Source organism: Drosophila montana, unplaced genomic scaffold (genome assembly GCF_035044405.1).
Source record: "Drosophila montana isolate Dmon_TW-CO22-7 unplaced genomic scaffold, ASM3504440v1 contig_779_1, whole genome shotgun sequence".
Lineage (NCBI taxonomy): Eukaryota > Metazoa > Arthropoda > Insecta > Diptera > Drosophilidae > Drosophila > Drosophila montana.
This window is the reverse complement of record NW_026999075.1, coordinates 597,993-611,261: the sequence shown is the minus strand read 5'-3', so window position 1 is coordinate 611,261 and position 13,269 is coordinate 597,993. Positions and strand designations below refer to the sequence as shown.

The following is a 13,269-nucleotide window of genomic DNA, read 5'->3' as shown; positions in this document are numbered from 1 at the left end:
TATGTATGTGTGTCTGAATATGCTATATATATATATATATATATATATATATATATATATATATACATTTATATTCTCTCATACCAGCCACAGACCAAGTTCTCTTCCCGCCGCTGAAAATTTAAATATACCTTGTTTCGATGTTGCCTTCCTATGCAATTCTCATCAAGATTCTCATGCTTTGACTGCAAGTGTTATATTAACAACTTATATTTCCCTATACAATACACTCTATTTTGTCTTTTAAGAAGCATGTATACTAGCGGGTATTTTCCGGCCTTGTCCGTCGGAAGCTTTGTGCTTAAAACTTTAGATATGACTTATTTATTCAGTTCCCACCCGTGGAAAATGTAAATATATCCGTACCATCTTGAACTCAACTTCTATTTGAAATTATATTAAAAATCCATCGAACAACCAAAACTTGTAATTACATTTTTTTAAGCACATGTTAGTCTCTAGGTGAGAATCTTAACATCAAACAATAAACTCTCGTTCATTACGCCCACAATTCTCATCCAAGAGAAGTAGATTTTGCGAACAACATTAAATTACTTTCGGGTGGAATTTCCAAAGTCGCTGAAAACGTTTTTATTAAGTTCTTATGTAGGGCTTTGTAAATGAGTTTGAAGCCGATCGGACGGAACTTGAAACTTCGCCCTTACAACCTGTGATCTTTATCAATTAAGGGGGTCGGATTTTGCGTATCAGATGACTTTTTACTAAGATCTTTGAAAATGATTTCGCCAATTTACCACAGTTTCGGTTGAAATGTTCAAAATCGCTAAAACACGTATTCATTAAGTTCTTAAGTAGTGCTTTGGAAATAAGTTTAAAGCCGATCGGAAGAAACTTAAAGCTTCCCCCAAGAAATTCTACAAATACCCAAAATTCCATCTTCCAATCAGTCGAGTAGGACAAACAGTTTTATAAAAAGAGATAAATGTATGTGCATCTACGTGTCTGTGTGTAGCTTGGGGCGTTTGTGTCTATGCAAGTAACTATGTAAAATTGTCTGTGACTAAATACATATGTATGTATATTAAAGGTTATAAGAGTCTGTCTCCTTTCTAATGTGAACTGTGTGTTTATGTTATATCTGGAACTAGTTCCATGAGCGAAGCTATTCGTAAAAACGCGTCAGCCCTGTTAACAATCATTGAGTTTATATTAAAAAGCAATGATAAGGCTGGCCCACTCAGGATTCTAGATAAGCATATTTGCCGGCTACAAAAACTGATTAGTTTAAATCGAGCCACGTTACGGAGCACACTTGCAAGTTGCAACGATATGTCGCAGAAAGATCAATTTACATTCCGTCGGGCTGAAAAGGCGGATATAAAAGCAGTGCTAGAAATGATACAGGTTAGGGATGAACATAAATGTATTTAATAAATACAAATATAGTAAATATGACTGAACTTTCCGAAGGAACTGGCTGACTTTGAGCGCATGAGCGATGGTCCCCAGCTGAGCGAGCAGGGTGAGTAGAGAATATCGAAGCGAACTTGTCACCCATTTTGATAATTTCCCACACGCAGATCTAATACGCGACGCTGGCCTTGATGGCGGACACGAATATTGCCAAATCTATGTGCTTAGAGACAATGCCACAAAGTAAATGAGACAAACAATTGATAAGAAAGATCATTAGAAAGCTGGGCGTCAAATTGAAAGACACTCCGCAAATGTTTGCCTAACAAACAATGTTCAGTGTCAGTCAAATAACAAATCTGTTTAGCAAACATTTGCGCTCGAGGAGAGCATTCCGATAAGATTGGGCGCTACAATTTGACGGCATTAAATCAACACTTCCTTCAACAGTTCCAGCATTGGCTATGCTATCTGCTTTAACTCGTACTCCACCTGGCAGGGACGTTCCCTATTTCTCGAGGATATCTATGTTCGTCCTACTCATCGCAAGCAGGGCGCCGGTGCGCGCATCTTTCGTGAAGTGGCCGCCATTGCGGTTAAGCTAGGCTGCCGACGACTGGACTTCCATGTGCTCAGCTGGAATCCGGCGCGTGAGTTCTACGATCAGCTGGGCGCAACGAATTTAACTGAAACGGAAAACTGGCATCTTTACCGCGTGGAGCAACAACAATTGGGCAAGCTAGCCGGCGAATTGGAAAGATAGCCAGTAGTGTCTTTCGATCTATCTATTTTATGTTAGTCTAATTAACAAATCAGTGCTTATTGCAATAAATAATACTTGGCTATATACATTTGACTGATCACTGGTCACCGCTGACACTCGCTATAACATGGATCTGCATGCTCTTGGTCGAGTTGTAGACCTGGCCGGGAGGAAACGGATGCACCCTGGAGTGGGCATCGGCTTTGTTCTTGCCCCCAGCTGTGTACTTGGACAGGCGTATGCTGGGCATAGGCAGAAAGCCAGTACTCAGGGGCATAACGTCCAGCGATATCGAATGACAGTCCACATCCTTCATTGATACAACACCTGCAAGATTATTAAATACATTGGTTAATGTGACAGGTTTATAATAGATCCTGAGTAAAGCATAAATTTATTTGTTTTTCAAATAAGCCAATTAAAAGCCTAGCTACGTGGAAAGCGAACTTCGCCAACTCGAAGTTACAGTACACTATTATATAGAAAAGTGCAGAAGCCCACGGTATGAATTTAAACAGTTTAAAAAAAAAACCATTACCATTTTAAGGGACTTATCCTAAATTAAATATAACAATATACTATAAAAATAACCAAAAATTAATCTTATAAAATTTCTTTTTATTAAGAAATCCCAAAACTTGGAAGAAGATTCATAATAAATCATAATAAATAATGTAGTATTAGAGCGAGCATTTACTGAGGGCTTTTACACGTTTTATCGTTATTAAGGTTAGTTTTTAAAGGGATCAATGAGCCCAATTGGGTGCTACTACGTGTGTTTATAAACCAAAAACTTACCCATGTCTTAATATGCATTTAAAAGTGTATATCATGTGTCAAGAAATTAGAATTAAATAATAAGCAAATATATATAATTAAGATAAAATGGATAAACGACGACTCACCCGCGGAACGACCACAAACCGCCCACAGATTCTGATCATTGAGCACCTCGTACATGAGATCTACATACGGATTCTCATTGATCTTGGTAATCTTCAGATTCAAATTGCAAACGGTGCGCAGGCGGCACAACTCGTTCGGTTCCAACTGTGCCTGCAGCTTGAAGAGCGTGGAGTATTCGACCAAATCAAAGGCACAACCATAATTGCGCCAGATATGCGGCTGTGACAGAGTTGCATACTTGACCACAAAGTGCACCTTAACAATGGGCAGCTCGTGTTCGGTTTTTAGAGGCTCCACTTGTATCTCATATAGATAGGTGACCGTCAAAGATTTATAAATTTCCTGCAAAGTGGAATAGTGTCAGGTGAAATTTTCAAACGCCGTTCCCTTTCTAAATTATAGGCTTACAATTGGTTCTTGTGACTCGGGATTGAGATCCAGCAGACGCACGCCGGTCACATCACACTTAACTTTGGCGTGCTGCAGCAATAGTCGTGCATCCAGACCCTTCATAATGACCTGCAGGAACTTTTGTGTGCCGCACGTGTGTAGACGGCAAGTGGCTTCCATGGCGGGCTGAAACTCAATGGGTATTTGAAGGTCGTTGCGCGACCAAGGGCAGCTGAGTGTTACGTGATGCTCATGTTGTTTGGCCATTTTGCGACCAGGCATATCGGTAAGAACCTCCAGCGGAATGCGACGCTCCTCGAACGACTTAAACTGCAACAGCGGCACTTGCAGCACATTCTCAAAGTTGGCATCGGTATTGCTGGCCGGCGCATTTGGCTCCAAAGCCTGCCGTATGCGCAGATTCTTGGAGCAGCGCAACGTGACCTTTGCATCTGCTGGAAAGATGAAACTGCCGCCGGCCACATGCAAATTAATGGGCTGCACAATGCCTGCGATGAGCGTCTTAAATTCCAGTGAGGCACTCGCCGGCTTGGTGCAAATCTCAAAGCTCGGCGGCTGCGCACTAAATGGCAACTGCTCCGAGAGAAACTCCAGGCTGGACATAGTTAGACACACTTGCTTAAACTGCCAACGTCCCACACGAGTCGCCTTCCCCTTTAGCTCTACAAGATTAATGCCCGGCTGCAATGCCATGTTCTCGATCTGCACAATGTTTGTGAAATCCGCTTGGATGCTGGGTGAGAGTTTGCGCTTGGTGCTGCTGGTGCGTCGCACCGGTTGCTTAGTCTTGGGCGTGTCACAGACCACCGAAGCGCTGCTGAGCGTATTGTCTTGCTTATGAAAAAGTTGCAAAGAGACTTTTAGCCGCGATTCACACTCCCTGTGCTGTGCAGGTACCAGAGAAACTTCCTGTATACCTGTCTCCAACTCGGGTGTCACATGCAGTTCATAGCACAGCTTTATGCACTCGGCCACAATCTCACGCGGATACAGACTTTCCACCTTCAGCTGCACCAGCAGATGATCATCTTGTATAATGGTCTTCGTATTGTGCACCTCGATGTCCACTATTCGAAAATGATCCTCCAGCACACAATAGTTGGCATTCTCTACGGATGGCTGTGCCGACAGCGTTGTCTTAAGAGTTTTCAACGATTTGAGAAACTCGTCAAAGTAAAAAGTGCGCACAAGTGTCTCCAACTCGGCGCAGCAGGAAATTGAGCTGCAGGTTTTGGTGTAGGCGAGCGAGTCGCCCATTTTGCGATAGCAATTGGCCAGCTCTAGCAGCGTCTGTGAGCTGAGCATATGCCAATTCTCCGCCTTCAGTTCCCGCAACAAATCAGTAAAGAAACCCACCGCCTTGTGTGGCTCATTCAAAGCACAGTAGAATTTTCCCAAATCCAGACCAACCAGTCGGGCAGAGCGCAATCGCGTCACATGCTTGTACGTGCTAATTGCCAGCTCAGCCAGCTCGAGATATAGCTTTTGGAATGTCTGATTTGAGCCCAATGCCTCCTTAAGCTGTTGCGCCGCCGATAGTTTGGGCTTGCGATTGGGCGAACGATCTCGCAATTGCGGCATGGCCTGAAGAAACTGCTGTTGCGGCGGCGCATCGCCAATACCCGAGGAGAGTTGCACCACAATGTGCAACTGCTCGGAGCTGGGCGTGCAGCCTGGCAATAGGCCACACAGTTTGCCCAGCTCATAGAGCTTGTCCTTGGCCAGGTTCCAAATTGGTGCACAGTGCTGGAAGCAGGTCACCTCGTTGGGTTCCATGGCCTGTTCGCATAGCTGCAGTACTTCCAGCGCGCAAACAAACTCCCAACAACACAGTGCGCCCTCCTGGCAGTCCAGCTTTATATACTCGACTTCACGCAACGTGGAGAAAAGAAAACCTAACAGTCGTTTCGCAATCTCCGGTATCTCATTGCATGTGAGCAGCAGATAGGCCTGGCGCTCAAACAAATAGTTGCGGAATTCCAGCAGTGAAACGCCCTCGTTTCGTATTTTTTGTCGCATCTCGAACTTGTCGACGCGGCTCAAACAGATGCCATGGAAAGCGCTAAGCGGACGCTTAAAGTATGTCAGCCACTGTTGCTTCTCGTTGAAGCCCGTGTGCGTGATGAACTGCGAGAACATTGCATCCAGTTCGTCGTATTGTATAAGCGCCTCTGTGGGCAATTCCAGTTTCTCGAATATCAGTGCCAAATCCTCCTGCATAAAGAAATATTGTCGAAAATCCCAATCATCGTGATTACGTTTCTCCCGCTTGCTGCGTATCAGCTCCTCGTACTTGGCAATGTTGCGATTAAAGCTAGTGAGCATAAGGAACCGTATGCGATGTACCAAGCAGCGAAAGGATTCCGTAGATTTCTGCTCAAATTTGGCTGGATTCAATACGGAAATGCAACGATCATCGTTTTTACTGCCAAAATCTAAACGTATCTTATCCAGCACTGTTGTACGAGGCAGTAAGTTTTTTGTCTTGCGCATATCTAGCGTCTCCACCAGCAAAATCATCCAATCGGAGATGCCATAGCTGCTCAACAGCTTAAGCCAGGCATCAATTTCTTCTCTTATTGTAGCCTTGTAAGTGTCGATGTCCTTAAAAAAAAGAAAAACATTACTACTTATTATCTCTATATATGAAACCATTTATCCTGACAGATTGACTGACTGATTGATATCAATGCACATCCAAAACCGTAAGTTGAGTGAAGAAGGATTGAAGGAAGTGTGGAAAATTGTCGAAAATGGTTGGATAAAAGTCGGCTCGGCTCTAACTTATTTTCAAAAATTTTATTGAATATTTCAGACGTGTTTCGAAGTTTTTGTTAGGTCCACCCTTCTTAAATGAGCATCTCCCTAATCAGTAAAGAAATCTGGAACAATGGAAATCCGCTCAACATAACTATCGATGTATCTTACTGTCTACATTAAGCCGAAAAGAACTTCTGGTAGTGGATGGACTTAAATATTACACAAAACTAGTTTATTTATCCGCCCCATACACTCACATTACACTCCGTGACAAATATGTGCAAAATGGGATGCTCCAAAATGCTCCATTCACCGCGTTTATATCTCTCCAGTGGCTCCACACTAAACTGCTGGGTTTGCGCCTCCAAGCGTACATGTTTTGTTGGTCTTTGAAAAGTGCGTCGCCACTCGCATGTGTCCAAGGGAATCGCATTTAGGATTTGCGATTCAAGCGACCGAAAAAGTGGAAATGAGCCAGAATCTGGAATCAAAATATTCTTTACATAAGCTAACAATACTGAGTTTGTATCGCACATTACTTACAAGTTATGATTGGCTTTATCTGCATTCTAATGTCTGTTTATTTTAATAGTTTATTTTCATTTGAAATAACTTTAGGAACAGCACAAAGCAAAATAGTCAGCGTACAACACAATAACAGCTGATTTTGCTGCAACAGCCACATATGTTTATGGCATACAATTTAACATTTTGCTCCACTGTTATTAAAAGCGAGCAAAAGTTCAGCATATACTGTGATTATTCGATGCAGTAATAGTTAATAGTTCAAATATATTGTGTTGACAAATCTTATAATGTTTATAAAAAAAACGGAGCTATCTAGCAGCTATTTAAAGGTTAATAAAGGAAATAATACACGAGTTTAAGTTTAACCACTAACCAAATAACAGCAAAGGACTGGCGAATAATTATTAACAAGTTAATCGCTGCATTATTGTGAATTATATATCGATAAGCACAATATTCATCGAACAGCTGACAGCGGGTGAAAGCATAGAAATTGTTAGAAACAATGCTGGGGGTTTAAAAAAAATCCAATTAAAATATTCGGAAAAACAATCATTTAACTCCCATATTCTTAGTTAATCTTATGTTAAAGTGTATGGACAATTAGCTGCATCGGAATATGGAAATGGCCAGAAGCATATTCGGTCGCGACCACGAGGGTTACGTGGGCCGTGAAGAACATACGGTAACAATTCAATTGAGATGATAGATTGCTTATCAAACTAATTAAAATTGCTAATTTTTCACGCCGTCAACGCAGCGCAAACTGCAGAACTTGAGCTCCGAAGACGATATAGGTGAATTGCCACCCATGATGGAAGAACTGAGCGTGGCTGATGGCTTGCGTCCCAATCCTGGGGGACCGTTTTCCGCATTAACACCATCAATGTGGCCACAGGAGATACTCGCCAAACTGGGTGGCGAATCGGAACTGGCAGCATCGGGACCTAACGATCAACCCGATTACCGATTCGATGAATTTGGTTTTCGCGTCGAGGAGGAAGATGGACCAGAGCAGAGCTCAAATAAACTGCTCAGCATACCCTTTATGGAGGATGCACAGCAGCGTCTGCAGTGGATAGCACACCTGGAGTTTGCGCACAACAAAGAGGCCAACGAACTGAGCTGGGACCATGTCGAGCCGCTACTGCAGCGCACAGAAAAACTGCGAAAGATGGTGCAGAACGGCATACCGCACAGTCTTCGCCCCCAAATGTGGATGCGTTTATCCGGTGCGCTGTCCAAAAAGCGAAAAAGCGAGACCAGCTATCAGGACATTGTCAAGGGTGAGCAGACTTAATTATACAGCCTAAAATATATAAATTTAATCAATGCCATCATAACAGCTTCCAGCAACGATCAGTTAATGACATCGAAGCAAATTGAAAAGGATTTGCTCCGCATATTGCCAACAAATGCGTGCTTTAGTCATCCAAATGGCACGGGCATACCACGATTGCGTCGTATTCTGCGCGGCATTGCGTGGCTCTTTCCGGACATTGGATACTGCCAGGGCACCGGTGTCATTGTGGCCTGCCTGCTGCTGTTCATGGAGGAGGAGAATGCATTTTGGATGATGGTCACCATTGTGGAGGATCTGCTACCGGCCTCGTACTACAGCTCAACGTTGCTTGGCATACAAGCAGATCAGCGTGTGATGCAAACGCTGATAGCCAACTATTTAGCTAGCGTGGATGAGTCTCTCAAACGGCACGACATTGATCTATCGCTGATAACGCTGCACTGGTTTCTCACACTTTTCGCGAACGTGGTGCACATGAAAATATTAGTTCGAATTTGGGATTGGTTTTTCTACGAGGGTTCCATAGTGCTTTTTCAGCTAACGCTGGGCATGCTCAAGGTGAAGGAACAGGATCTCAAGCACTTGGAAAATTCGGCGCAAATCTTCAATTCACTTTCCATGTGCTGCGAGGTGGATGATGTAGAGGTGCTATTCCGGCAGGCGCTCGAAGTAGGAGGATCTTTGAGCCAAACCGTAATCGACACACATCGGCGCCGCCATCTGGCCTATTTGATGGCCGATCAAGGTCATCAGATTGGCAATCCAGAGGCTGCCGCCAATCTGCCCAAACAGCAGCTAGCCCGACGTCAAGTGCGCAAAAGTAAATCAATACTGGAAGCATTTCTGTTTCGTGGCGATCCAGAATCGGATCAGCTAAAGAACAAAAACATACGACAGACCGAAATACTTGTGGATCTGCGCGAGGCCATACTAAAGGTGGGCCGTCATTTCATAACCATCGAACCAAAACTTGCGGGACACATACAACTGACGGCCAACTACAGCAGTGAATCGCATGCCAAGGATCATGAGAACTTCATCAATGTTGCACGCACCCGTAAACGGCGCGCCAAAGCGCTGCATGATTTTGAGAGACATGACGACGATGAGTTGGGCTTCCGACGCAACGATATCATAACCATCATTAGCCAAAAAGACGAGCATTGCTGGGTGGGTGAGCTGAACGGTTTGCGGGGCTGGTTTCCCGCTAAGTTCGTCCAGCTGCTGGATGAGCGTAGCAAATTGTATACCTCGGCTGGCGACGATGCCATTTCGGAGACTGTTACAGATCTAGTGCGTGGCACTCTATCGCCCGCCATAAAAGCATTCCTCGAGCATGGCATGAAACGACCCACATTCCTTGGCGGACCCATTCATCCGTGGCTATTCATTGAGGAGGTGTCCTCGCTGGAGGTGGAGAAGGACTTTAAATCTGTGTATAGCCGTTTGGTGCTTTGTAAAACTTATCGCCTAGATGAGGATGGCAAGGTATTGACGCCCGAGGAGCTACTTTATCGCTGCGTGCAGACCATTAATCAAACACACGACAATGCGCATGCCCAAATGGATGTCAAACTACGTTCGCTCATCTGTCTGGGCCTCAACGAGCAGGTGTTGCATCTGTGGCTTGAGGTACTTTGCGCCTGCCAGGAGGTGGTGCAGAAATGGTATCACACCTGGAGCTTCATTGATTCCCCAGGCTGGGTGCAAATTAAATGCGAATTGCGCATACTCTCACAGTTTGCCTTCAACCTGAATCCGGACTGGGAACTTCCGCCCAAGCGTGGCAAGGAATCGCAGCCACTTAAGGATGGTGTTCGCGATATGCTTGTCAAGCATCATTTGTTCTCCTGGGACCTATGAGTCGGCTACAGGCGCATACAAACGTGATCTATGGGAATGCATCGCAAAAATATTCTACTTTTCTTTTATAGATTTGCGTAATGCTATTCATTAAGTATGTACAATCATGCACGTTGCCCAATCCGCCCTCAATTCCTAAGTATTTAACCTGATCAAAACCTACGCGGGAACTTTGCTTTAATATATCGTGCTTTCATTTCTTGTGCAATCTTTTCTAAGAAACTTAGATCTTCGGCCCACCGAAGTAACATGTCCTTGCAGAATATGTAGAGGACTTTCCCGAATTTCCAACGCAGCTTTTTGTTCAATTACTCTGCAGGGGTATACACTTAGCTTGTTAAAAACTTCTTTGTTGTTGTACGCTTATCATTACTTAAGCCCCATTTGCATATATATACATATATATATATATATATATACATATAAATTTAGTACTTGCTATTTAATTACTTTAAAATATATCCATCCATATTTGTAGCTCTCACATAACCTAAAACCCAGCACACAAAGAATTGTACTAAATTACAAACATAATGTACCTTTGAATTTAAATCAAATCTTATAAAGTATTTATAATATATATACACCTAGACATTTAACAATCTAAAACGCATTTCATTAAAGTTTAAAAAAAAATATATATATATATATATATACATATATATAGCAATTGTATATTACGTTGAGTTGCATTCTTGCTGGTTTATATTAATTGCAGACCAGTCCCAAGTAATCATCCATCAGAGTTCCTATAGCAAACTGTGATAAGAAATAAATTAAATGTTTACAATTTAAATGCAAATCCTTGTGAAAAGAAATGCACTTACAATGCCGGTGGCATCAACACGAGTGCCGACAATCTTCAGGCGTATTTTATCCTCCCCTGAGATGACAACATCTTCATCTTTGGACTTGTAGCATGGCGGATTGCCATTTGGGCAGAATTGCATGTCAGCGGGAATAGACTGTAAAAAATGTAAAAATTACTCAATACACAATCACACACCAAATTCCAAACTCACATGATGCGATATAAAACACGATAATGGTCCGATTTCGGCAAACATGCCCACTTTATTTATCTGTTTGACGACAGCGTCGAGGACTTCACCCTTGAATGGCCGGAACACAATAGCCTTATATTTCACTGGGTATACAACAAAGCCCTGACCTGGCTGTATAACACCAGAGCCGATCAGGTCTATAGTTGTGACAGCTATAACGAAACCATATTTGCCTGTACATGTGCCCTCCACCTCCGAGTAGAGCTTCTGTTTCACCGTCTCCAACAATTGTGGCCCAAAGTAGCGCGGATGTAGCAGAATTTCGTGTTCAAGTGAAATCTTTGTGGCGCAAAGTTAAACAAAAGTTTCAACACAAAATAAACAGTGTAACTTACGTGATAAAACATGTTTTTAGTATTTGTCTTATTACTTTTGGTTATAGATTAATAATTTGCAGAAAACTGACAAAAACGCGCAAGCAAAATAATACAAACTGTTATCGTTATCGATAAATGGCTTTGCCGGCAATATTTACGACCAGTGCTGAAAAGTGTAACATAAAAAGGCGGAATTTTCAAAAGGCAACATATTGCACGATTATATTTAACAAGTCTATAAATTGCATAGGAGGCCAATGTATAATAAACACAAAATAAATAACATTCACCCCATCACATAAACACATTAAACACTTAAAACATATGACTCAACTACTCTTCCTTAAGATTTAATTGAAACTCATGTGCCTGACCTCCTGGCCGAAAGATTCGCACATAGGCCGATTTAATTCCAAACTTCCAAATAGCTACAGTTGGCAAGTAGTACATAAAGAGATCCATTAGCCAAACTCGAAAATTGAAATAGCAGCGCACAATGGCATATTTGTGCAAAAAGGTAACAACAAACAGACCGTAACTAACGATAAATCGATCCCACAAATTTAAGTCATAATAATATGATTTCTGCTGCGGATCTTTTTGCTCACCCGCAGGATAATCAAAGCTGTAATATTCATAACCCTTGACGTAGGCCAAGCGCTTGGTAAAGTAAATATTTGCTCTAACCGACAGCATTGTATTGGCATGCCAAAGTCCATGGATAAGTGCTTCCGTCATGCGGTAAAACTCCTCATTCGTTTGCTCGAGCGCAGGCGTGTATACTCTACGCATGACAATGTTCAAACGCTCTTTGGATTCCACCCAGTTACGTCCACAAATATTGTATTCGTCTTTAATGCCCAGTAAATAGCCCAGCACACGCCACATATGCGATGTAGCTTCCAGGAAATCATCATCGTAAAGCTGTATTCGGTGTGCTCCCAGCGTTATAAAGCCAATGAAACCAAACTGTGTCAAGGCCAAATCCTTTTGCGTTATCTGGCCAGCACCACGTTGGTGGCAGGCATGACTAGAGCGCGAATGCGCCTGTCTCACAGCAGCAATGCTGGTCCAGAACTTGCTGTTTCTATCGTCAATGGAATGGAAATACCAGGCGTGTGTATGAAAAATGGTGCGCAAATAACGGCGATATGCAGTGAGGGCATTCGAAGACTGACGAGTACAGATAAGTACGCGGAGTATAGATGGTATGGCAAGAACTGCGATCAGACCAGCCAACATGCCTGAAGTCATCACAAAGCGATATTTGCTAAAATATCTCTGACCCCTGTACATGAGGAGTACAAACATAATTTTTTAGACATACATACCTAGCTTGTTTAATTTTACTATAGCACTTACCGCTTGAATAGCTGTTCATTGTACCATGACGGCAGCTCCAGCTCTGCCCCACTATCGCCCTCCTGGCTACCATTTATCAAAAGGTTCTCTAAATATTGCTCAGCGTGTTCTCTATTGACATTCGCAGCCATACCTTCGCCTTTGTATACGTGCATTTTTTAACATGCCACTGAAAATGGACAGTGAAGTAGGCAGATTCAATATTATACAACACACACAAAAAGAGAAAGTTTTTCAGACCTACATTTTTCACTTGCACTTACCGACGCGTCGGTATCTCGTCGACGTTGGTTGCCCAGCTTTCAAAAGTAAACAAAAATAATTGGGTACAATTTGCACAATCCGAAAATAGAAAACTTCACAATTTAGCTGCAAGTTAGGCAATTTAACTACGAACAATTGAGCAATTGTTGTGCGCGGGAAGCTTGTTCCAATTACACTAACTAGCACAACAGATTGTGTTTATACTCTGTCCAAAATTACAGACAGTAAGCTTTTTAACTCTGCATTGCGAATGTAGCTCCAGAGAGCGTTGCGCGCCAAGTTTTCAAATATTTAGCGACAAACTTAGCAAAAATGCAATATTATGCTAATAATGTACCAAGGAGTTGCCATCTG

At 42.6% G+C, this 13,269-nt stretch overlaps 5 protein-coding genes across 6 annotated transcripts; 2 read left to right on the top strand and 3 right to left on the bottom strand.

Moving 5' to 3' along the window:
- Positions 1-1,165: 1,165 nt before the first annotated feature.
- On the top strand, positions 1,166-2,221 carry LOC135439913 (thialysine N-epsilon-acetyltransferase). Its single transcript, XM_064698779.1, has 4 exons — positions 1,166-1,365; positions 1,432-1,483; positions 1,542-1,617; positions 1,825-2,221. Exons 1-4 carry the CDS (start codon positions 1,291-1,293, stop codon positions 2,135-2,137), a joined length of 516 nt encoding a protein of 171 aa, XP_064554849.1. The 5' UTR covers positions 1,166-1,290; the 3' UTR covers positions 2,138-2,221.
- SIDL (SIDL trafficking protein particle complex subunit 10) lies at positions 2,142-6,975 on the bottom strand. Its single transcript, XM_064698777.1, has 5 exons — positions 6,758-6,975; positions 6,472-6,695; positions 3,452-6,058; positions 3,043-3,385; positions 2,142-2,464 (listed from the first exon to the last, which is right to left on the bottom strand). The coding sequence occupies exons 1-5, from the start codon at positions 6,780-6,782 to the stop codon at positions 2,235-2,237; spliced, it is 3,429 nt and encodes a 1,142-aa protein (XP_064554847.1). The 5' UTR covers positions 6,783-6,975; the 3' UTR covers positions 2,142-2,234.
- Positions 6,976-7,223: 248 nt separating this feature from the next.
- On the top strand, positions 7,224-11,316 carry LOC135439912 (small G protein signaling modulator 3 homolog). The gene is made up of 3 exons (XM_064698778.1): positions 7,224-7,427; positions 7,503-8,028; positions 8,089-11,316. Exons 1-3 carry the CDS (start codon positions 7,362-7,364, stop codon positions 9,906-9,908), a joined length of 2,412 nt encoding a protein of 803 aa, XP_064554848.1. The 5' UTR covers positions 7,224-7,361; the 3' UTR covers positions 9,909-11,316.
- Positions 10,332-11,415, bottom strand: Rpb7 (DNA-directed RNA polymerase II subunit Rpb7). Its single transcript, XM_064698780.1, has 4 exons — positions 11,308-11,415; positions 10,931-11,251; positions 10,736-10,873; positions 10,332-10,667 (listed from the first exon to the last, which is right to left on the bottom strand). Exons 1-4 carry the CDS (start codon positions 11,317-11,319, stop codon positions 10,617-10,619), a joined length of 522 nt encoding a protein of 173 aa, XP_064554850.1. The 5' UTR covers positions 11,320-11,415; the 3' UTR covers positions 10,332-10,616.
- A 197-nt stretch (positions 11,416-11,612) lies between these two features.
- LOC135439752 (uncharacterized) lies at positions 11,613-13,269 on the bottom strand. Of its 2 annotated transcripts, none has more exons than XM_064698537.1 (3): positions 12,896-13,269; positions 12,652-12,820; positions 11,613-12,577 (listed from the first exon to the last, which is right to left on the bottom strand). In XM_064698537.1, exons 2-3 carry the CDS (start codon positions 12,804-12,806, stop codon positions 11,623-11,625), a joined length of 1,110 nt encoding a protein of 369 aa, XP_064554607.1. In that variant the 5' UTR covers positions 12,807-12,820; positions 12,896-13,269; the 3' UTR covers positions 11,613-11,622. The 2 variants fall into 2 exon arrangements, with proteins under 2 accessions (XP_064554607.1, XP_064554608.1); XM_064698538.1 differs by having other exon boundaries at positions 12,915-13,268.

Excerpts from the sequence above, each read along its gene's own strand:
- LOC135439913 (XM_064698779.1), top strand. The coding sequence starts at position 1,291 with ATGTCGCAGAAAGATCAATTTACATTCCGTCGGGCTGAAAAGGCGGAT. Across the intron at positions 1,484-1,541 it reads TCCCCAGCTGAGCGAGCAGG|ATCTAATACGCGACGCTGGC; the intron begins GTGAGTAGAGAA and ends TCCCACACGCAG. Across the intron at positions 1,618-1,824 it reads CTTAGAGACAATGCCACAAA|TTCCAGCATTGGCTATGCTA; the intron begins GTAAATGAGACA and ends TTCCTTCAACAG.
- SIDL (XM_064698777.1), bottom strand. The coding sequence starts at position 6,782 with ATGCAGATAAAGCCAATCATAACTT. Across the intron at positions 6,059-6,471 it reads TATTTGTCACGGAGTGTAAT|GACATCGACACTTACAAGGC; the intron begins GTGAGTGTATGG and ends CTTTTTTTTAAG. Across the intron at positions 3,386-3,451 it reads CCGAGTCACAAGAACCAATT|GAAATTTATAAATCTTTGAC; the intron begins GTAAGCCTATAA and ends TCCACTTTGCAG.
- LOC135439912 (XM_064698778.1), top strand. The coding sequence starts at position 7,362 with ATGGAAATGGCCAGAAGCATATTCGGTCGCGACCACGAGGGTTACGTG. Across the intron at positions 7,428-7,502 it reads TGGGCCGTGAAGAACATACG|CGCAAACTGCAGAACTTGAG; the intron begins GTAACAATTCAA and ends CCGTCAACGCAG. Across the intron at positions 8,029-8,088 it reads CTATCAGGACATTGTCAAGG|CTTCCAGCAACGATCAGTTA; the intron begins GTGAGCAGACTT and ends CCATCATAACAG.
- Rpb7 (XM_064698780.1), bottom strand. Across the intron at positions 10,874-10,930 it reads CGTGTTTTATATCGCATCAT|TCTATTCCCGCTGACATGCA; the intron begins GTGAGTTTGGAA and ends CATTTTTTACAG. Across the intron at positions 10,668-10,735 it reads GTGTTGATGCCACCGGCATT|TTTGCTATAGGAACTCTGAT; the intron begins GTAAGTGCATTT and ends TTCTTATCACAG.
- LOC135439752 (XM_064698537.1), bottom strand. The coding sequence starts at position 12,806 with ATGCACGTATACAAAGGCGAAGGTATGGCTGCGAATGTCAATAGAGAA. Across the intron at positions 12,578-12,651 it reads AATGAACAGCTATTCAAGCG|GGGTCAGAGATATTTTAGCA; the intron begins GTAAGTGCTATA and ends CCTCATGTACAG.